The 23987-nt window shown below is 41.8% G+C and overlaps 2 protein-coding genes across 5 annotated transcripts in view; both read right to left on the reverse strand.

The window, feature by feature from the left end:
- The window catches only part of ptprq (protein tyrosine phosphatase receptor type Q), a 58793-nt gene extending 40003 nt beyond the window's left edge, over positions 1-18790 (reverse strand). The window contains exons 1-18 of one of the 4 annotated variants that reach the window (XM_050074117.1): positions 18206-18790; positions 16786-16911; positions 16547-16691; positions 16126-16410; positions 15823-16040; positions 13982-14159; positions 13451-13825; positions 13044-13355; positions 11067-11360; positions 9283-9582; positions 7359-7489; positions 7078-7207; positions 6833-6986; positions 6568-6674; positions 4979-5076; positions 4339-4507; positions 3890-4150; positions 3595-3749 (exon numbers count right to left, since the gene is read on the reverse strand). In XM_050074117.1, the coding sequence (XP_049930074.1) occupies positions 3595-3749; positions 3890-4150; positions 4339-4507; positions 4979-5076; positions 6568-6674; positions 6833-6986; positions 7078-7207; positions 7359-7489; positions 9283-9582; positions 11067-11360; positions 13044-13355; positions 13451-13825; positions 13982-14159; positions 15823-16040; positions 16126-16410; positions 16547-16691; positions 16786-16911; positions 18206-18250 (3483 nt within the window). In that variant the 5' untranslated portion in view covers positions 18251-18790. Of the gene's footprint in view, positions 1-3594; positions 3756-3889; positions 4151-4338; positions 4508-4978; positions 5077-6567; positions 6675-6832; positions 6987-7077; positions 7208-7358; positions 7490-9282; positions 9583-11066; positions 11361-13043; positions 13356-13450; positions 13826-13981; positions 14160-15822; positions 16041-16125; positions 16411-16546; positions 16692-16785; positions 16912-18205 lie in introns of all 4 variants that reach the window. The other 3 variants (XM_050074116.1, XM_050074118.1, XM_050074119.1) reach the window with 3 other exon arrangements.
- A 565-nt stretch (positions 18791-19355) lies between these two features.
- The window catches only part of otogl (otogelin-like), a 31747-nt gene continuing 27115 nt past the window's right edge, over positions 19356-23987 (reverse strand). Inside the window, exons 48-57 of the mRNA XM_050073161.1 lie at positions 23755-23856; positions 23573-23677; positions 23366-23406; positions 23194-23257; positions 22738-22916; positions 22478-22582; positions 22285-22404; positions 21886-21931; positions 20182-20261; positions 19356-20063 (exon numbers count right to left, since the gene is read on the reverse strand). Coding sequence (XP_049929118.1) covers positions 19863-20063; positions 20182-20261; positions 21886-21931; positions 22285-22404; positions 22478-22582; positions 22738-22916; positions 23194-23257; positions 23366-23406; positions 23573-23677; positions 23755-23856 — 1043 coding nt within the window. The 3' untranslated portion in view covers positions 19356-19862. The remainder of the gene's footprint in view (positions 20064-20181; positions 20262-21885; positions 21932-22284; positions 22405-22477; positions 22583-22737; positions 22917-23193; positions 23258-23365; positions 23407-23572; positions 23678-23754; positions 23857-23987) is intronic.

Raw genomic sequence — 23987 nt, forward strand, 5'->3', positions numbered from 1 at the left:
AATATGATGCATCGCTATAGATTAAACTACCCAACAGTATATACAATGAGCACATGGTATGGCAGTAATAGAACTAGTGGAAGCAATCTCAACCAGCATAGACAACGGGGAATACACTGTGGGGGTCTTTATTGATCTCAAGAAGGCCTTCGACACTATTGACCATTGCATACTCTTGAAAAAAATGAAGAGGTATGGTGTTAGAGGAGTAGCCCATGAATGGCTCAAAAGCTACTTGGGCGACAGGGAGCAGTATGTGCATATGAATAATGTAGACTCAGACCCACTAAAAATAACTTATGGAGTCCCCCAGGGTTCTGTGCTGGGTCCCAAACTTTTTATCCTGTACATAAATGATATCTGTGATGCAATGCCATTGCTTAAGTGTGTCCTCTTTGCCGACGACACAAGTTTACATAGCTCCAGAAAAGATCTTGGGCAGCTCTTGTGTGCAGTGGAAAAGGAATTAGTGACCCTCAAGAAGTGGTTTGAGATTAATAAATTATCACTGAATCTATGTAAAACAAAATACATTATATTTGGCAATAAAAAAAATCAATAGACCGGTTAAACTATCGATAAATGGTGCCGAAATTGAACAAGTTTATGAACATAAATTCTTGGGAACCATTATAGACAATAGACTCAGCTGGAAACCACATATAGATAATATAAAAACAAAAGTCTCAAAAACAACTGGAATACTACATAAAATTAAGTACACAGTGAACAAAAACTCACTTTACATACTGTACTGCTCCCTCATACTTCCATACCTAACATATTGTGTGGAGGTATGGGGGAACACATATAAAACAATCATCAAACCAATCTTCATCCTGCAAAAGAAAGCCATTAGAATTGTACATCAAAAGGACTACTTTGCACCAACCAATCCACTTTTCATCAGTACAAATACTCTGAAATTAGAAGATCTGGTTAACCTCAACACTGCTGTAATACTCTCTAAGGCTCACAACAACCTACTTCCACCCTGCATACAGGAGCTGTTCTCAACCAGAGAGTCCCAGTATGACCTTATAGGGGAACCTGCATTTTTAAGAAATCAAAGGCAAGGACCAACATAAAAGGCAAATGCATATCTGTAATTGGAGTAAACTTATGGAATAACCTTGATAAAGAATTAAAAACATGCACATCAGTCACAAAATTTAAAAAGATGTTTAAAACTAAGGTATTCAATAAATATAAAATATTAGGATAAAGTAAGCCAATTATTAGTATAAATTGAAGATTTTGCTTAGATTAATATTATTTATTGTTTTCAGTTTAGACAAAAAATCATTGTTTAAAACTGTGCCATCCCGTTATCTTGTTCTGTTTCTGTAACTTTCCTTCTTGTAAATAGGGTAGGCAATAATAAGCTGTTGCTTTAGCCTACGCCTTTTCGCCCATACTTAATATAGAAATCCTAATTGTATGTATGTAAATATCATGTTCTGTTGAATGGACAAATAAATTACTACTTACTACTTACTACACATCCTTAAACATTTACAGCAGTTAAATGCAATATGCACATTACTGCAGCACAAACATGAATCCAAAAACATCATATATAACAGTAAAACACTGACAGCAACCATTTTATTGCACAATAACGATCTGAAGGACTCGTACAGGTAGTGGAGCATTTTCAGTGTGGTATTAATACTTTAACTTCAGCAACACATCTGAATTCTTCTACCACCACTGGAAGTACCTTTTCATTAAAAACACCCATCAAGTTTCAAATGTGTTTATGTTTAATGGATTTTAAACTGGATGTCACTCAACACTGTTAATTATAAAACGTATAAAATGCTCTATAAAATATAAGAGAATGAGTAAAATGGCCCATCATAATTTCGTTAAGCCCAAGGTAACGTCTCTCATTGCTTGTTTGTTCAATTTTCATTTATTATTGCTGGTTTTGGCAGCAGTGCAAACCTCAGATATTCTTGTTACTTTCCCATAAGAAAAATAAAAGCAGCAAATCTTCATAGCAGCAAACCTGGAACCAGCAGATCTCTCTTATCTGCAAAACTTTATTGCTTGAAAAAACAGTTGCAGATGAATTTCTTGTCAAATTTCTCTTGTCAATCAACTAATCAACTATTTTTTCAGCAAGTGTCAATCATTTACTTTCCTCCTAGACGGACATTTGTGGATTTAGATTTTTGTACCTATTCATAGTTTCTATTTCTTTTCCCCCAAATTGGCATCATTCCAACAGTATTACTCACTGAAAACTGCAGATGTATTCCTTGTACACATACCCCTGGTTAGGAATCATTACCGTACAATATATTAGTAAAATACAGCATTCCTCTGAAAAATCTCCCCAAAAAGAAGCAAGAATAAATCTAAATTACTTTCCGCACTAACCCTAAGGGCACACAGCCTTCTGTTGTTGTATTTCATTATGTAGCCCACTAAAAAAATCACCACAACTATTTGAAGAGGACCCTTACATCCTCAGCCATCTGTATCAATATGAAGGTGGGTGGTTGTGAATGGATGACAGCTTTTTTCTGCTTGTGGTTGCACTTGTTTGTTTCTTTCTGTGCTAGTTAATGTCTGTGTGACAAAGCAGTGCAGTCTTTTTTGCTGTAATGTGTGTTGCAATCACCTGTGACATCAGTATGTTTGGATGGCAGTGAGCCACACTAACACCTTATGTTACATCCCAGAAATATGGCTGAGCACTTCACAAGAAGTCTAACAGTCTGTAGGTGTTACATTTTCTGTATGTGCAGCAATGCCAGATATCGAGTGTTGAATTCTTACCTGTGAGTGTGTCTCATTGAAGCAGAGTGTGAGCAGCAGGAGGAGTGAGAAGAAGGCCATGCTGGGTAGCAGAGTTAGCTTTAGTTTAGACTCAGCTGGTTAGAGGCCTCAGCAGTAGAGCTGCATCCAGTGTTAGTGCACAATCATTAGGTCTACAGGTAATCCACCGAGCTGAAATAACTCCAGGTTTAGAGGCTGGTTAGTGGCATGAGTAAAGGTCACAGGGTTAGTTGTCCAGGCATTGCATATTAACAACTCGTGGTCTTGAGGTATTCCAAAATTTTAGTGGCTAACCAGGGAGGGCAGTGGGTCCTCTCATTAGCACAAGGCTAACGTTCTCCCTCTGGTCTCTCTCTCTCTCTCTCTCTCTCTCTCTCTCTCTGGGGAGAGCTGCTTAAGCAAATGAATCATTCAGGGTTGAGCTCATGAGGCCAACTTAATAAATAATGAGATCTATTACTCAACTCTGTGCTCTGTGTGTGTGGTGTGTAAGGTTACATTTTGGGGGGTATCTGACACCTGGCAGCCGGGAGGAGACGGTATGGGGCGGGATTTGGTTGAATGGGAGGAGAGATAATGCACATATGTTTGTGTAGTTTGGACAGTCAGTATCATAACTCAGCTGCAAGTCTAGAGCTCTGCAATGCCAGTCCTCCTCCCCTGTTACTGCTCTTCATAACACTGCACTGATGATTTTTAGGTGAACTGCAGCGTCTGCAATGATTCAGTGAAAGACTGAGCCAGTGTGTGTGTCCACTGAGTGTGTGTGTGTGTGTGTGTGTGTGTGTGTGTGTGTGTGTGTACCTGAATGAATCCATCACGTGCAGGGTGCACTGTGACTTGTCCCTGGTTTGGTAGCAGGTTGACTTGATAATGATCCACACACCCAGCAGCCTGCTCCCAACGTAGCGCGAATGCACGTGCAGACACATTCACCACACGCACTCCTCTTACACGGGCTGGCACTCATGAAGGACAGGAAAGGGAGAAATGGAGTCAGAGAGGTGGAGAAAGTTTCCGTAATTTAATGAAAAAGGTTGATAAAGGCGGCTGATAATAACGGGGTGGTGACCGGTGCAGCCCTTGTAATATGGTCTACCTGTGGTTACAGTCAAAGAGGCAGCGCTCCCCGCTGTCATGCCTCTCACTCTCTCAGTGCTCACGTTGTAGCTGCAGCCGTCCACCAGGCCTGTAACCACGGCAACCCGCTCCTCCTTGGGTACGGTGAGTGTGTTTGTGACTGAGGCGTTGGCCACAGTGACTCTGTGAAAGTCAAACTCTCCAAACGCACTGTCCCAGCTCACAGAGACAGAAGAGGAGTTTATGTTGTCTAAATGAAGGGCGCATAATCCTGCTGGGCCTGGAAAACAATGTTTTCAATTTTACAACAGTTTTTATCACTTAGGCCACAATTTAATTATTTATTTGTGTTACGAGGGCATGATGCTCTAACTTCGAAATAACCAATAACTTTCTCCATCCTGACAGGCCTGCCGTTTCCAAAAATACTGTACAGAATTTTGGCCTGTGTGTATGAGTGTTTCTTACGTGTGCTGAACTCTCTGTGGACTGCTTGACTGGTGTCGGAGCCCAGCACACTCTGAATGCTGACACCATAGTCTGACCCTGGGATCAAATCCCTGATCTCATAACGTGCGCCCTGGACAAGCACTTCAATCCATGATTTCCTGTCCACAGACTGCAGGCCAAAAACAAGCTGAGAAAAAAAAAAGAAATCTTCAGAGTTCTGTTAAGGCTTTACAAAACCCAAGTGAAGTTTCAATTACTGGACGCAAAAACATGACGATTTTCATTTGCTTTTCCAAGTCAGTATATCAACTAATGTCTCTTTTTTTTATTTCTTTTAATGTAGGTTTGTGTTGTGCATGCATGTAATGTGCTTGGTCATTCTTCCTGGCCATGTCTCTACGGAGGTCATACATCTTTAAAGGGTTGGTAACCAAATCTGTGGTGTGCCGACAACGGTTGCTAAGTAACCAACAGGTAAGTGCAGAACCTGATGCATGTGGCCTCATTTGTCCTTGAAAAACATACAATTTTGAGAAAACCAACTGACACTGACACACATCATTATCTGTCTGGAAATGGCGTGGCAACGTATAATGCCTACTTTCCTTCAGTGATTGTTATGTGGAACTAAACAGGTGCAGTAGTATACATGTCTTACCTTGTACAACTCCACCTCTCCTGGTGGTGGTCTCCAGGTGACAAACACAGATGTCACTACCTGCTCTGAAAGAGCCACTTCCTGTGGCACCTCTGGAACTGGAGACAAGATTACTATTAGCATGTGACACCATGTACTCACACATAATCATCACTGTCTTTCACTCTGGGTAATACACTTGTGAATACAGGTGTAAATTGACCTTTATATAAACCTATAGGCTCACTTTGAACCAGCATGGGGGAATACTGGAGGCTGATTTTTACAGTGATATAAATAATTTCTTTGTGTAAACATGTGTAAAACTAGAGAAGTGCTCTCAGTAGAGTGCAGATCTCCACCAGGTGTGTTTGGGAGCATGTGAGTGGGGAGCAGGGACTGCAGGGCAGGCTGTGTGTCCAACATGTGTGCATGAGAGTGGCGGAATGAAGGGGAGACAAAATGCAGGTTACATTGTTAAGTGTAACAAGAGTAGACAGGCTATATGAAGATAAACGTTGGATACAATGTGCAATAACACCTCTCGCTACCTTCCTCTCCCCTCCCAAGCAAAGAAGACTTGAATCTCACTCAACTGTCCCTCCCAGCTCCCTAACAGTCAATATGGTGGCAAAGACAACTAAATTTGGGATTTTTTCATCTTGTATTGTGCCTAACTTTAGTGGATCATAACATATCAGGTATGAAATGAAAATAAGACCAGACTTTTCTTTGGATGTCAATTTTTGTGATACGACAATGGCTAAAATATGGCCTGCAACGGACTCAATAAAACTTTTATTTTTATCATAGCCAATTGCTCAAAATGCCTTTTACTAAGTAATTTTGTCCATCACTTGTGCCCCCTACCAACTCATTAAGAGGATCAAAGAGTCAGGAGTAAATCACCGCATGAAAGAGCAGTCAATAAAACTGTTTTTTCAAACACTGTGAATCACTGCAACCACGAGAGGTCCTTGAGCATGCAGTCATAAAAGTGCACAAACAATATTAGGCTAATGGGTCCAGTAGTTTGTGAGATTACCTGTGGACAGACAGATATACACATGCACATCCATGACTGACGCATTATCCTCTTCAAGCTCACCCCGAGCATAGATAACAATTAAAGTATAATCAGCATTATGACTGTCCAACAGCTTTCTGAGCAAAGTTTAAAGCCAAAGACACATCATCTCTCTTTCAGCTGGTCCCTTTATGCTCCACAGCTTGCACTCTAATTTTTATTTTGACAATGATTTATTTCAAACGACCGTCCTACTCTGACACAACATTGCAATATAATGTTAACAGTGAAGTGACCTAAGGCTGAAACTGAGGAGAGATAAAAAATAATTTCCTTTTTGTCTCTCATTGTTAACACGGACATCTGCACTCCTTACAGAAATCTTACTGTCTTAATCTAATATGTATTTTAAATTGTATTTGCACATTTCTGCTCTCTTCTGACTGTTCATTTCCTGCGACATTTTATAATCCAAATAATTTTCTTTCTCCCCCTCGCTCCCTCCCACACACATGCAAATGTGGGCACACACACGGTTGATATTTGGTGCCAGATACTGCATGTCTTTCACTGTGTAACTTACTCGTATGGAGGATCACAGTGGCAGGATTACTCTTTCTTTCCCTGCTGGTGCTAATCACTTTAATTGTATAAAGACTTCCAGGAGCGAGGCCTTCAAAGCTGTAAGATCTGTGAACACACACAGCACACGGTGTTTAAAAGCACAAGCTCTGAGTAATCTGTGTTGCACTCAGTTGTCATCAAAGAAAGTTTAGATGTGGTGATTGGAATTCCAGTCTCACAAAACTGTAATAATTTGTGCACTGCCTGTCAAGAGTGAGACTGACCTGGCCTCCTGATGAGAAATGATCAGCTCTTGGCTAGATGTTCTGTTTTTGATTGACAGGATGAGTCCGCTCGCAACTCCCTTGACCGTACTCCAACGAATGCATATGGATGATGTGGTTTTATTGACAAGAGACACCTCTGCTGGGCTGGGTGCTGGCATATAAAAAAAACATTACACGTAGTAGTCTGAATAAAAGAAGATTGAGCAGTGTGAGTACATGTGTGTGTTTGTGTGTGTGCTTACCTGCAGTGATGTTAATGGTAACAGGGGAACTGTCTGTGAAGGACTCCTTCTCTGTTCGTACAGCAAAGTAGTAGAGCCTGCCCGGAGTCAGACTAGAAAACGTTGCACTCTGACTGGACACCTTCTGCACCTGTAGCACACACAAGATATATCCAAAGAGCCTTATTATAATTCTCACAGTAACAGTATTAGTTAGAGGGCACGTTAATGTTTAATACATAAAATCATGCTAACTACTGCTCACATGAATCTCAAGGAGAAAACCTGCATTTTTTATTTACCATGTATGAATGGTCACAGTTGAGGCAGACGACCTCATAGCTGTGAGCGTGTCCTTGCGCAGGATCCCAAAGAAGCTCTATGGATGAATCCGTCACCACGCCTTCCCTCACTCTGTTTGGAGGAGCCAGACCTAAAATCACAAACCATATCCCACAACACATACTGTAATTAATACTTTAACATACTGAAATTACTAATTCTCTTTGGTTGGGGATATTTTAAACACCTGGGGATTATGTGTTTATGCCTAACTTATAAAAAAGAGCTAAATCATTGCAGTAATGATGAAACTGATATGTTTAGAAGCCTTTTACAAAAAAAAAGCAAACATCATATTAAAGGTCTGGTGTGTAGGATTTAAAGGCAAGTGGAGGTTGCATAACTGAAACTTCTCCTGTGTGCAAAGCATGTAGGATAACTACTGTGGTCGATGTGAAAACCCCAAAACCCCAAAACTGGAATGGCCCTATCTAGAGCCAGTGTCTGGTTCATCTGTTCTGGGCTGTTGCAGAAACAGCATGGCGGACTCCATGGACAAGGACCAGCTTTGTATGTAGATATAAAAGCCTCATCCTAAGGTAATTAAAACACAACAATTCTTATTTTCAGGTGACTATAAGCTAGTGAAAACATATTTATGATTATCATATATGATTTCTGCCAATAGCTGCCGCTAAATCTGACACAGTGGACCTTTACATTCTAATAAAACAACAGGATAAAAGACACCACATACATATCTATGTAATTTTGTTTTAAAAACAGATTTAAAGATGATATTTAGGGCTTCAACTAAAGATTATTTTCATTGACAAAGACATCTTTTATTTAAGAAGCTTGAAATCAGCAAACATATGGCTTTTTAATAACAAAAATAGTTCTCAATTAATTTTCTGTTGATTGACTTATCGATTAATCAACTGATTGTTGTAGCTCTAATAAGATATTATCTACGGGCAACCCCAAAGACAGAAATTTACATCCAAAACATGGATGCTTCACACACATCCTCCCCCCGGCAGCACAGAAGATCTTTACAATCAGCACAGTGTCAAGGTGGGCACCCAAGATTAGTGTCATCAAGTCAACATCTGACTTAAGTTAAAGCTAGAAAATAGTTTTTGCAGAATATTGTGATGTCACAGTAAAGCTGACCTTTGTCCTTTTGGATATAAAACAAGATCTTCTCATCCTAATGTTCTATTTGACATCTGTGTGAAATGGTGTCATAAATAGCATATGAATTTTTGAGTTATGGCCAAAAACAGTGAGGTCACAGTCATCTTGACTTTTGACCTCTGACCACTAAATTGTAATGAGTTCATTCTTGAGTCCAAGTGGATGTAAGTACCAAATTTGAGGAAACTCCCTCAAGGCCTTCTTGAGATATTGCATTCACGAGAATGAGATGGATGCAAGGTCATAGTGACCTTGACCTTTGATCTATAACCTATAACCACCAAAATCCAGTCAGTTCATAATTGAGTCCAAGGGGACATTTGTGCCAAATTTGAAGAAATTCCCTCAAGGCATTCTTTAGATAACCGTGTTCATGAGAATGGGACAAACGGAAAGCCCGAAAACAAACCCCAATCGCTGGCGCAGAGGCATTAAAAGGTAACCAGTAAAGTGACGCCAGTAATAGGGTGGATTCATTTAATCTAATAGCTGCAATCAGAAAGAGATGAAGATATGAAAAAGTACTTTAAATTGATGCCAAATGAGGACAGCTAAAGTGGTGCAATCATGAAGAGAAAAAGTGATCAATAACAGAGATCATTAAAGAGATAATTAAAGTGGAGATCAGCCCAAATATTTATGCTGATACCTTCAAGTTAGAAGCATTTGTAATATGTCTGCTGCCACTGGCAATCTCACCTGTATGTGCATCAGTATGTACTAGTATCAGCAGAGGTTACTCACTTGTTCTGACGGGGCGGGTGTAGTAAGGTGGTCCCATCTGCTCCCGGCTTGTACTGTACACCCTGAGCTGCTGCTCTGATCCTGGACTGAGGTTGCCAACAGTTATGATATGAACACCGGCAGGGAGGGCGTACCAGTCGCACGTGTCCCTGCAAAATCCCTCACACACAGTGTCACACACTCCTGGACATACACACACTTTAACTCCGTCAATCAGCCCCAGCTGTGGACGCTGGATGTACAGCTGTGCGGAGTTTGTGCCCACTGAAAGAGGGACTGCCACCTGGACTGGCATTGGATCTACACATAGAGGGAGAAACAGAGACAAAGATAGATAATAAAATGACTTGTATGGTAGATAATAATTTTCCAGTCCGTCTTTAAACAATAGTCAGGTGACTGTATGAACACTGAAACATGTTTTGCTTGCTGTAATCACTCCTTCTGTTCATACTGGTCATGGGGGACAAAACACAGTCCTCCTTCTGTCAGCTGTGTATTAAAGTTTATCTAAGGCTAATATGAGGCTTCAGCTTTGGTAAAAATCAAGTTACAGACTGTTTAGTACAAAATACCCTCTTTTTCTTACTCTCCTTCCGCTGCAACTCAACAGGGAAACACCGTCAGGGGGAGTTTTACTCTACAGGCTATTACTTTGGAAGATACCCACTGGCTACCTCCGACTACTGAGGCCTTGTTTAAGCTTCAGATAAAGTTTTGAATGCATTTGTGCACAAAGAGAGGACTCTGGTTTTGTCTCCCAAAACTTCCATTGAATACACATTTGGAAGGAATCTCATGGCCAACATGAAGAGAAATGATTACAGCAAAAAAAAATTATATCACTGTTCAAATAGACACCTGACAATTGTTTTAAAACAGACTTGAGAATTTTTAATCTTATCCTTTAAAGCAGTGGTTCCCAACTTGTTTCCATAATTAATATAATTCATATTACATTAAATGCAGAACAATAACATTAAAGAACAACTATTAAACTGTCTTATGGTATCTGCATAATACATTTTGTGTTAATTGTCTGTGTACGTTCTCCCCATTGTGTTTAATTTGGTCTGATCAGCCAGTATGTACGTTGTTTTTTTGTTTTGACCTCTATTAAGGGCTCTATAACACCAGTTTTTTTATCCTTAGTCATTTGCTTTGTAAAATTTATTTTTTGGGAAAATAAAGTGACCTTCTTTGAACTTTAAACCTGTGTTTTTGTGCTTTGACTCCTTGGTTCATGACAGGCAAGGGGCATAATTGCTCAGTAGATCCAATCAGAGCTGATCAGATCAGATCAATGGATGAGAGGAGCAGCTGCTACAGAGGCTAACTTTTAGACCCAGTGCACTGAACGGTTAAGTTTCATTCCCACTGCGCCTGATGTTCTGCTGCTTTGTCTTTGCCCAGAGTATTCTCTGTGCTGCGAGAGTGTGGTGCAGTGAATAACCAGACAGGAGGCTATATATTCCAGCAGTGCTCCTGATGAATGGTCCAGCTCTTAAAACAGAAAATCAAAATGTGGTGACAGATGTTTTCATCGTGGTGGGCTGCCACAAAAAAATAAAGGGATGTGTGGGAAACCCTGACTGTAGTTTTCTCTACAGCAATATATAAAATGCTGGGATACAGGCCAACTGTATATTTTAAAAAACTTTCTTACACCCCTTAAAATCAAGAGGCACTAGCAAGCCCCCGTGAAGCTTTGGTGACCCTTAGGGGGGTCGGGACCCCCAGGTTGGGAACCAGTGCTTTAAAGGCAGTATTGTTGTTTCTCTTACCTGTTGTGTGTGTAACACTGGTCCTCTTGCTCCTGTCCTCTCCCCTCAGTGAAACAACTCCAACTTCATAAGTGTGACCTGGAGTAAATGTGCCCATATTAACACACACTGACTCATTTAACCAGTTTACACCAGGACTGGACTGGTTTGTCCACAGTGAGATGGGAGCAGGGTAAATGTGTGGGTGGGACGTGATGTAATAACCATCTGGTGGGTCATCTGGTGGATGATTCCAGCAGACTGTCAGATTTTCTGCCGTGCTGAATACCTCCAGACCACTGGGAGTCCTAACAGCTAAAGGGGTAAAAGAGGAGAATGTTAATTTTGTTGTCAGCTAATGTGGGTCAAAGTTAAGTTATCTGCATATTACTATTATGTATGTTTTTTTGTTTGGACAATTATGTGATGCAAATTTTAGAACATCTCCAACTTATCGACTTTGGTTGACAAAATACATGAGCAAAGTTCAATTTATGCAAAATGTAGTAAGAACAGGCACAATCGGGTTTGCCTCTCCCTTGTGTTTCCTGTTTCCCCTTCCTAGTGTCTCACGTGTTTGCTTGGCGTGGCCTCCTGATTCCCTCCTCCTGCAAATCCTTCTGATTGCCAGCAGCTGCTGGACCTGCACACCTGAACCCCATCTACAGTTAAGCTCGTAAGATCATTCAGTCTCCTTTGCGATACAGACATCTAGGCCAACTTCTGGATTTTGAACACTTTATCTTTTTGGACATCAATTCACACTTTGCTCTGTGTTTCAGGTTCACCACGCCAGCCTCAACCGTAACCCGCCACATCCAGCTTCATTCATGACTTTTGCCTCCGGATTTGGACTGCTCTGCCTTCAACTAGTCTGCCTGCTCCGCTTCACCATTCCCAGCCCACCTCAGCCATCATTTCAATCAAACCTTCAGCTCCACTTCTTCAAACTACAATAAACTGTCTCAAACCATTCAGTTTCCTGGTTGTGTTTGCATTTGGGTCCTAAGTTGAACTGCCACAACAACTGCATAGACAGCTCACTTTTATGAAAGGTCGACCTTTCCAGCAGTGAAAGTGCAATCAATGCTAATGGCAGAGATATTGGATAGAGGAGATACCCCACTGTAGGCTTATCCAATGTTAAGAAAACTTTACTCTTCCTGTCTCCTAAGTGGGCGTGGTTCGCTCTCCCTCCAATCAGAGCCTGTTCTCCCTCATTTTGCACCTGATTTTACCGCCTGTTTATCAAGTTTACGAAATCTCGGGAGAACTTGTATTCTGAGACAGACAGGGCTCAAACAAAGTTAACTTTCTCTTGATCTGTGCGGATGAAAAATGCAGCTTTAGTGTCAGAATGTTGGTAAGATGTGTGGCTTGTGGAAAATGAACCTAATATTTACTTTAGTGACTAAAGAATTGGCCATAAATAGTGATCACGTTCATTTTCCTCATTGACGACAATACATTCAGAGCTGCCGCAAGTCTCCTACGGGGGCGTGGCGCTGACATCACTGAATCAGGAAGTGAGCTGAGTGGGGTATCTCGCTTTATCCAATATCTCTGCTAATGGTCACCAGTCACATTAACAGCACAATGGCTTCACAACCAAAGTCCATTCAAATCTCAGTTTGTATTGTACTGGCTGATTGAATAAGGCAATGACGGAGAGTTAGTGCATTGTCATTGTAAAATTTTCTTTTGTATATTTTGCCTGAATTTTCAAACAATACCTTTCTAGATTTCCCAAAAACTGAAATGAATCATTTTGACATTTTGACATGTCATAGTAAAAGCACAGGTGTAAATAATAAAATGAATGATGGCTGAATTCCATTTAATTGTGTGTTTCAGGGTTCTGGTATTGTTCACGCTGGCTCGCTGTCACACAGTCATGGCTTATTGGGACACTTGAACAGAGCAGGGCCATCACTAATGTTATTAGCTACTATGACAAGTCAAAATGGCTGCTGTGAAAAAGGCCTGTTACATGCTTACCAGTCTGTGCAGTCACAAACGCTTGTCCGCAGCTCTCTATCCCGTGCTGGGTGACTGTGTAAACTTCAACACTGTATTTCCTGTAAGACTCCAGCCCTCCAATCACAGCGGTGTATGACTGCAGCCCACCAGTCTCAGATAACCTGGAGATGTTGGTCATTCCAAGTATCCTCTGTTGTCTTGAAGACATGTCCACATAGCGCACAACAAATGTCCATCCAACCCTTGACTGTGCGTCTGTCAGCATCCAGTGAACACTAATCTGTCTGACGGTAATGTGGCTGATGGTGACATTTTGAGGAGGAAGAGGTCCTGTGAGAAGAAAAAACAAACATTTGCAGTACATCTGTTAGCATAAGATGTTGCTTGCGTAACTTGTGTGTGTGACAGGTTGTCAGCAGACTCACTAGTGTACGCAGTCCGTGTTTGTCCTAAGCTCCAGGTGGCACCAGCAGGGTGAGAGACTCTGAGGGTGAAAGAGTAGACGCTCCCTGGAGACAAACCTGCCACAGTCACCCCCCTGGAGGAGAGGGAAATCGGGACCCTGACAACTTTTTTTATACTTCTCTGGCTCTGTGTCCCCTTTACGTCCTCTGACTTCCTGCTTCTATCTTCTTCACCTTGACCCCACTCTCCATCTGCCTCCTCTTGGTACTGGAGGCATATCTCAAAGGATGAGAGGCTGAGAGAGTTCAAGAATGAGAGGTCACTCCAGCGAAGCTCTACCTGTTGCTCTGTCACCTGAACCAGGTCAAAGGAGAACGAGGCAGGGGCTGGAGGGACTGTGGAAGAGGGAGAAGAAGAAGAAATTGTATGGTTTGACTTAACTAGTAAGTGTTTTGCATTACTTCTTCACCCTTAGATTAAGCAATAATGGATAAAGGGTTATGCACAGTAAATAATGTGGTTAATAAAGATACATTATTCAAGTTATTTACTCTGGTACTCGCAGATGAAGGGTAAGGGGATGTTACAGAAGAAAGGAGTGAGAAAGTATCCTGCTCCTGTGGCATTCCTTTGAAAGGCAAAACAGTCTGTCTGATTGGCTGGCAGTAATGACATAGTGTTTGTCAGGTTATAGGCTGAGCCATCAGACCAGACAGGATGTCCCTCCTCCTGCAGGGGTGACAAAAGAGAGATATTATGCACTGCACTCTATATATACACATGACAGACCCAACCAGCTCACTGTCATTAAAGTGAAAGTTTCAAAAACAAAACTCCTCTTTAGGGAGTAACTGCTGCCGTGGGGCTTTTCCTGTTTAGAAAGGAAACTTCTTCTCCAGAAAATTACTTTCCAGTGATTCAGCAGTGGATTACCATTACACAGTCTTACAGTCTTATGTCTGCACTGCCTGAAATCGAGTCTAAAATCCTCTGAGGTCTTATTAGGTCTATGCTTTTGTATATACCACAATATGTGAGGACCTGCAGGCTTCAGCCAATGCAGCCCGAGAGAAAAGTGTCATTTTGGCTAGATAGGCTGCTTTTGAAATGTTATAATAATCTGTTAAATCTGTATTTTCTTTAACTATTGTACTCAATCATAAAAAAAATCCTACAAAGAGTATTAAAACTTTATACCTCATTACTTAAGTATACTCATTAAATAAACATCTATTTGGCCATTTCCTTTTTTAATGAGATTTTTCACGATGCAAAACAATGAGTGAACATCAATCCAGTGCACAAATACAACTCACATCCTAACCCACCCTCCCTCCTTACCCAGTGTAATACCCAGAACATGAGGGATAAACAACAATTCATCAATAATGTGGCTTCATATAAAGAAAATCAGTAGAAAATAAATACATGAGTTAAGCAAATGCATTAATCCTCAGAATAGATGAGGACTTTTAAGAACATAAAAACATGCAATCCACCTGACAGTACTTGTGATTCAAATACTTCCACCGTACTCTTACTCTTGTGCAGTATTTGTGATTTCCTATGTGTAGGTTCCTTTACACATAGAGTCTAATGACATGCACACTACAGGAGTAGACTTTAGTGTCGAAAGTGTCCTGCAGTGTTTGTGTGACAAAATGTCATGCAGGAATGTTAAACTACACTGCATGATATTTTTAAATCTTCTGTCTGCAGGGGCATGTGTCTTGACACTATATATGTACCAGTGTAAGAACAAGTGGCGGCACATTGTTTGTGATGGAACAGAATTTTATTCATTATGCCCTGTCATGTCTCTCTTTGGTTAATAATGTGTGTAGTATATTCATGATTTGCGAGCCACTCTATAGGTAGGATGACCCCTCTGGGTGACGGGTGGGACTGGTATTGTTTGGTTGTTGTGATGGACTGTATGTCGATCATGTGATCCAAATGATTTGAATGATATAAGATAAGAATTCCAAGTCATAAAAAAAATCTACTTTCTGCAGTTCACACTCTACATATTCCTCCATATCATACAGGACCACATAATGCAAGATTTTGAGTCTTGCAAGACAGAAATAAGCAGTGTTTTGTAAATATTTAATCAAAAAGGTTTTCTTGACAAATTCCTTTTTAAATTACTAACTATAAAGTTATTCATGAATATTCACGAGAATTCTCAAATGTGATCCAGTGTGAGAAAATGTTAATAAATAATATATAAATGTGCACATTCTCAAGGAAACATTAGGTATTCTGACGATGTAAATGGAAAGGCACAATACAAAGTAATTATTTATTATGCCTCTGACTGATAGGATGAGAAGAAAATAGCTTATTTTTCTAAGTGCCACTCCTTGAAATGTTTCTGTAATTAGGCTACCTGCTGGTCAGTAAGTCCGGTCCACAGCAGCAGCAGGTTGTTGTGGCTCAGCAGGTGAGAGGATATAAAAAGCACATCTTCCAGGGTCTTCAGATCAGCCAGGTGACTTCCAGCTGCCAGATTCTTGCAGCTGTGCTGGGCATTGCTCCAGGTCAACCCTGTCTTTCTCACAGTGTAGCAGCTTCTTCCACTGGCCAACCAGTCAGGAGGGCACTGAGCTGAAGACACAAATTATCAGCAACTAACACCGGTTTTAAAATTAATGATAAAGTTGTGGTTATGCAATCCTGATGTGTACAATACCTGCTTCCATGCCAAAGCTGAGTCCTTGCTTTATCATCATATTCAGGTGTTTTAGGAATGTGGTCACCACGACTTTGGCCTTGAAGCGTGTACCAGGGTGGAGACCTTTCACTGCGTACATAGAGTTTTCCTCCGATGAGTTTATGTTTAAGATGTGTGTGACAGATTGTGTGTGAGTGTCGTAAAGACTCAAGGTGGATAGGTGTTGTTGTTTGTGAGGTTTCCATGTGAGGAGAGCAGTAGTCGTCGTGCTGTATATATGGAAGGAGGACAGGGAGACTGGGGCTGGACACAAATACAGAAGGGAAGGAGCAGAGACAACATGAAAGATGTTAACACCATAAGCATTATACCAAACACTATTTAAGTATGTTCATTTTCTCCATCAGGGCTGTGGTATTCAGAGTTCATGGACACTCACTGAAGTGAAAAGTCTTTGCCGCAATAGTCGTATCATTTCTGCTGGCTCTCAGTGTGATGTTATATCCTCTCGGGTCCTCGACCAACTGCAGTGAGATTTTGCAGTCAGGGGAGCATGCTGAATGATCAATGGGATCCACATACACCTGCAGAGATGGGATTATTAATTTAGCTCCCAAACTACTGTAAATAAGTTGAACAAGAGTACATCTGCATTATCTCCTGGACCAATATTCTCACCAGATGGTTACTTGCAGTCCTGCAGGTGACTGTGTAGGTGTCTGAATCTCTAGTGGAAGGGAAGGACTGGAATACAACTTCAACCTCAACAGGGTTTAAATGCTTCTCACAGGTCAGGAGGACTACCTGAGAAAGAGGAAAATGACATGTGTCACAGAAGCCAAAAATCCCATGTACTTTGAGGTCCAGTGTGTAGGATTAAGGGGCCTATAATGGCACTATAATATAACTATAACACTATAACGCAACTTGTATATAATACTCATAACTACATTTTCATTAGTTCATAATCGCCTGGAAATGAGAACTGTTTCGATTCGTTACCTACTGGCTGGGACAAGATGTCAAAATGATGTTAGAAAGATGTTGGACTCAGGTTGACAATATCTTATGGACGTTAACATTATTTTTGCAGACTTTAGGTTTTGGTCTCCATACCTTTCGACTAAATGACGGTATTCTATGTCGAGATGATGTTGACATGAGACGTTTGAAGGATGTTGAATTTTGGTTACTTGACAACACAAATCAAAACCAAAATATCAACGCCAGTTTTCTACATCAAGTGATGGTATTACACACTGTCCTGACGTTGAATTCAGGTCAACCGACGTCACAACCTGGATTCAACCAAATTTCGACGTCTAAAGACATTGGTGGCCAACTGGGCTTAGAATGAGCCATTAATATCTACATAAGAAGAGGATCCTTCTACGAAGTCCGACATGTTGTTGCTACAGTAACCCAGAACGCTGGCTGTAGACATGGCAAGCCACATTTTCGTGTCGGCCGCCGTAATTCTCCTACACACAATCTGCAACCTCACTGCGAGATGCCACTAAATCAGGCGCTTGCACAGACAGACCCCAGGTGGTAATCAGGCACCTGCCGTTATGGCTGCTGACTAAACGTCTTTTTTAAAAATATGGTACATGGCATCAATTCTAAATTAAAAGCGTGTTGTAATGTCCACAAACTGCATTTGAGTTCTAAATCTGCGAGAATGCACAAGCCCCTGCTCCTCACTCTTCACCTTCCCTCGTCACAGTCACCACAGTGAACAGACGCAGCTCAAGTGCCCAGTGGAGTGGCATCCATGTCTCCTTGACCTGCCTTCATTGGTGACAGCCTGCCAGGTAATGAAAGTGGTTGTCCTAAGCCTTGACATTGTTTTTCACTGATGTAAAATTAAACCATTCATGGGTGTACGGGGTTTGAAATAACTAAATACGTAAAAGTATGTGATGGGTGCCCTTTTTTCGCATGAGCACCCGCTCCCTGAAATGTCTGTGCACTGCCCTGCACTAAATCCTACACACAGGAGCTTTAAATACAATTACAATACACCTGTGAAGACAGATAAACATGATGCACATTAAATACAAACTGCTTTACAGAGAACAGCAGGCCTTTCTCTTACCTGGCATAAAGTAGCAAGTAACCACAGACGCTCTGTTCCACCCATTGGAAATGTCACTCCATGTCATCACGCACACCTTCCAGCAGTCACTGATCCACTACGGTCACTTCCAAGGAGACAAACAGCAGATCCTAGCAGTGCTTACAGCCATTGGTAGGCTCATACACTAACCCAAGACATTTGCCTTGTGCGTAAACATCTGCTGTGGAAAGTCCCAAACTATTTGGGTCACTGAGGCAAAGCTGCAGCATCAAAAAGTGTGTAACTTTTTTAGACTTAAAAAAGTCTTTGAAAGTAGCTTACATATTCCAAGCTGTCTTAAATCCTGAGAAAATCTGGTCTTGGTTTCACTTCAGTTTTACGCAGAGCCTGGAATTTGAATTTCGCGCGCACTTGAAGTCAGCGTCCAGTGGCTGTTTCCTCCGAGAGGCAAACCCTTATGTGAAGGAGAGAGAGAGATGTATGAGTTCAACCCAATTTGTTCTGGCTCTTTGTTGGGATAAGAGCAGTTCACCATGGCAACCACGGGCACATGGCCACTCCAGTGCCTGGGCTCCTGAGGAGAGGAGAGAGGAGAAGAGAAGAGGAGAGGAGGGGAGGCTGGGGATGTGGGGGCATACTGAGGAGGAGAGGAGAGGGATAAGAGAGATGTGGACAGGCTTTGTGGGAAATTGAAATGTTAAAACCAGCAGCTTCACGCCTCCGGATGACCAACAGTCAGACAGCCACTTACAGTCTTAGACAGGTCTAAGATTTGTTTTCATAACCTCGAAAATAAACACTGGTGCAGTGGTGAGAACGGTTTGGCTCGGATGTGGGGTGTGGTGGAAGCGTAGGCCCGCGTGGAATGACAGGAATGTGAAAGGGAGAAATGATTGACAGACAGAGAGCTGAGTCCACTGAGGGGCTCTGTTATGAAGAGGTGACTCCCACACAGCAATAACCTCCCAGAGGTGAAACACAAACACGTGTCAGCACTGCGAACGCTGAATCAGGATGAGTGTGTGCGTTTAATAAGGGTTTGAGGACGAAAATACCCAAAGGGGGTGTGAAAAGGACACACTGCAGGTCATGAGGACAGAGACAAAGACACTGTTAAATCTTTTATTCCCCTACTTCAAAATACAGAAACTACAAAAAAAAGCGCAAAGGTCACATTTTCGAAACTCATTAAACTTTTCTAAGGACACAAAGCTTCGCATTACACTTTCATTTGTACAAAGGCTAAATGTATTTCCTAGGACAAACCAAAATGCATATACAGAGTTTGAACCCAATAGCAGATATAAAAAATGCAACAACTTCTGTGTCAACATGATATCAATTGTTAATATACAGTAGGATAAAAGGCTAATGGCATCGTATCATCACTTGAGAGCACTAGAAAGCTGACTGGGTTGGCACTGCAGGTCTTAAAGAAAATAAAGACTAATGTGCATATAAAAACTACTTCAAAACAACCTCCCACTTAACATCAGTTATTTTCAATATCTTTAAGTTACAGCTATGACTCAGGGTCAGTGTAAAGTGTACCATAGTGACAAATAAAATGAAACATGGCTGGCTTTTATGCTTGTTCAAAAATCAAACCCTCCTCATTTATCCATCTATTCATACATTCTCTGTATTTGTTGTGCTCTCGTATATTATTTTGTTTTTAGTTCCATTGGCAGGAACAGTCCAGAGGTTCTTGGAAGTTGTACTCCACGACTGTGGCGTTGCGAGAGCAGTAGAGTGTGACAGAGCGGGTTTGGAGTCCGCTCTCCCGGCAGCACTTACAGAACCGGGCGTGACTGTTGATGTTAAAGTTGAATATGGTGGCAGACGGGCATTTCCCATCACAAGAGTAGACTGTTACCTGTAAGAGGAAGGGAGATGATGACATCAAGAGGTATAAAGCAATAATTGTAGTTTAAAATAATGTTTATTTGCCAACTTAGCCTCCTCATTTTAGGTTAGCATCTCTCCTGTCTCACCGGTGCGTTGCTCCTGCAGTCATCTTTTCTAATGGTCGTCCGAATGGCCACACGTTTGCATGTCTTAGCATCTTCTTTACCTACACACACGTTCACACAGAATTAAGATGCATACACAGAGCAACACTCAGAAGTCACTCCAGACACCAGTACTTTCAGAGCAATAACATCACTGACACGACATGCCATTTAACATCAGAAAACATAAAGATGCAAGTTCAAGCACACACAAAGAAATGTGCACACACACAAACACACTGGCAAACATATGCTCAAACACAAACACATTCTTTGATCGTTTTACCGCAGAGATCTGTCACTCACACAACCCTGAAAGGCCTATTGAGCAGGGCTCTTTGTTGCCCAGCAGTAGGAGCTCGCTTTGATTGACAGTTGGGTGACGGGGGGCACAGTTCTCTCAGCAGAGATCTGGCTCTCCTATTGGCTACTGACCTAAACTTAACCTTACTTTTAAGCCAATCAAAGCTGGTGTAAAGGATTCTGTGTAAGGCTGGAATGTGTGAAAGGAGTAGATGAACTCCAGTTTCTTCTTAATGGATAACTGGAGCTCATTTTATCTCACAATTTGATTTGTTAAAGGCTCTCTCTTTTATATCCTCTCTATCATATTTAACATTGCATATTTGAGGTTTTGATGTTGTTCATGTACTGTGTTTGGGGATTAATCAGTGGAAGGAAGAAAATGAAAAGACAAGACACACTAACATAAAAATAGACTCACACCACACACATTCACGCAAAGCTTGAAAGTGCAAGTGAATGAGTCACTGAGTGTCAGGATGCCAGAGAATCACAATAAGGTGGTGGTACCTGTGTCACAGTTAGTACTACCAGTGGGTGTTACAGGATTAACGGTAAATGGTAAAACACCCACTCCAGAACCTTGGAGCATCGTCAGGATCACAGCAGTCCGGTTCAAAGAACGTCAGGAGAACATACACACAAGGTTACGTTTGGTTCAGAAAACACAGTTCACTGTCACACACAAACACACACAGGATGGAATCAGTGCAGCTGGCATGCACATGGATTTCGCTTCTTCTTTGGGCCACTCCGGGCAGCCAGCCAAGGAACTCAGTCATTTGATGTACTACAAAGAGCAGCACAGCAGGGCAAATTCTAACCCCTGCACCATCTCGCATCCTCATTGGTAAAACGCTCACCGTGGCGCACCCTGATTGGACAAACTGCAAGGTCACGGCAAAAGCAGGCAAGCGGGCGAGGCTGCAATGCCGAATCCACAGCGAGAGAAAATGTCACCACTGCATGTTTTTAAAGCTTTAATCCGCACAACAAAAATATCTTATTACTCAACATCATTTTGTAAAGTAGACATGAAGAACACTTTGCATGTCAGCGTCTTGAAACCACAAGCTCAGGAAGTTGTATGTTAAATTAGTAATTATATTAAATGTTGTCATATCCACCAAATATTCCTTCTGTCTGAGCTGTGCAGGCTCTTGAATATGCAAACAGATGATTTGAGGCCAAACTTTGAAAGCCAGGGATTGTGGGAAATGTAGTGAAAGGCCAACAACAGACTTTATCTCCACCCTCTACAACAGGCCACACCCCCATCCACTCAGCCAATAAGCCCATCCACTGCCAGGCAACAAGGCGCTCACCCCTCCGATTGGCAGCTCAAAGCAATACCAGCAGCATCAAATAAACTGGGAAACTCACATGTCCTGCAGCAACCGTCCACATAGCTCTGAACCACACCGCCACTCTGCAAGAAGACAGTAAGACAAGAGACCGAGGTTAAAGCTTAAGATGATGACTTTTGATCACTACATCCTGACAGTATAACATGAGACTGTTAAAAAAATCATGTTCCCCTGCCTCCTCCTAGTGCTCCTATTGGCATTTACATGAATCCATCAATGAAAACAACCAATCAGAGCAGAGACGTCTCTAACACAGCTGTCAATCATGTCAATCACTGTTTGTGAACTGCAGTCAAACTGTCAAACTGGGCAGCGCTGATCAATATGAGTCAAGATTCTGTAACTGCATTGCCTGCTTCTCACCTCAAATGTTGTCAGGAAAATTCAGATATATATTATATTCAGAGGTCCTGACCTGAATACACTCTGTGTCATTAAAAGGTGGGCAAACCACCCCAGAGGCAAGTATCACCGCTCCCACTGCTGTTTCCATGCAGTCGTAACGTGTGCAGTTCTCCACCCAGGAACTCCCTGCCTGCACACAAAATCAGAATGAGTACTGCTCAAAAAATGGAGCATTGAGCACACGTGAATGTGTTTGTCCTTACAGCGAAAAGCTCTGTTGTCCCGTTTTCGTTGGTGAAAGTACAGGAGACATTTTTGCAGGAGCCACAGCACACCTGAGGGTCCGTGGATGTTACGTACACCTGGTGCTAAAAAGATGAGGGGAATGCAGACGTTGAGGTTGAGCACAAGATGCAGAAGGGAGGATAAGTGGATGGGGCATGGTGTAAAACATAAAATACTGCTTCTCACAATGACTATGCGATCTATCAAAATATTACATTAAATGTGTTTGGATACATACTGGCCCACATTTTTGAGAGCAGTTGACAGAGGTAATTTCCATGGCATAGAAGCCAGAGTCTGGATCCTTGTGATGAAGGCAATGGACAGTGTAACACAGCTCCCCTTCAAAATACTGAACCAGAGACTGGCCTGGGCCCAGCACTGTTACCCCTTGGAAAAGACACACCTCTGCCTTCTCTATACACACACAAAAACATACGATAATATTCATACTGTACCATAAGTGACAAATACAAAAATTTCCTAAGATTTTTTGTTTTTTTTGTCTTTGTTTGATAGTTCAGGTATGACAGCAAGGACACAGCCTTAGTACATGAGGCGCACGCTCTACCAGGTGACCTCCTGGGCACCCTAGGATTTAAGACTTTTTTTTAATCATCTGCAGGAACCCTGCTAATTGTCCCACTAGTGTCAGGTGTGAGTCTGTGAGCTTTCATGCTTGTGTTACACATACGGCACATATGCTGAGGACAACCGCAGTTGGTACTGCTGTCTGGAACCTCGACCAGCACTTCCCCCTGAGAGAAAAACAGATTGCTGACTTAACAGAATTTTCTCACTTTTTCTTCTTAATAGCAAAGACCTGATTAGACAGTGACTTGTGATGCAGCTTTTTGCTGACTTACCACCTGACAGATGGGGAGAGAGCTGTCCTCACATTGGCATTCTGGGAGTGACAGAGAGAAAGTTAAAGAGAGAGGTGGCGTGAAGTTTATGTAAGTACGTGACAGGCATAATAACTTCAAGATAAGATCAATCCAGTCATCAACTCAACACACATCAGCAACAAACAGGATGTATATGTATGTATGAGAGTGTTTTTGAGTGTATACCGCAGTGCTGCTGCGGGCAGCAATGCCCCGGGATAGCAGTTTGAACCAAAGTGAGACCAGGTGCACAGGTCACAGATGATTCAGGGCACAGGTTGACATCACATACTGCAACACATGAGAGAAAGTATAAAGATGACTTTGAAGGTACACACACATATATACACACACTCTCACACACTTACCACAATGGTACTGTGGACAGCAGCTGTTGGTAGTGTTTAGATCCACGGCCAGAATTTCTCCATGTGAGCATGTTGGAATAGGTTCAATACATGACTCACACACTGCCCCAACAGAAAACACAAACAACAAATTCAGTTCTGTTGCTGTAATTGATGGTGGTGCCAAAGATGGAGACACAGCAGATGGCCTGCCTCATACCAAAGATTTAAGTTTTAGACTGACCCGTGAACCA

Source organism: Epinephelus moara, chromosome 20 (genome assembly GCF_006386435.1).
Source record: "Epinephelus moara isolate mb chromosome 20, YSFRI_EMoa_1.0, whole genome shotgun sequence".
In the NCBI taxonomy this organism is placed as follows: Eukaryota; Metazoa; Chordata; class Actinopteri; order Perciformes; family Serranidae; genus Epinephelus; species Epinephelus moara.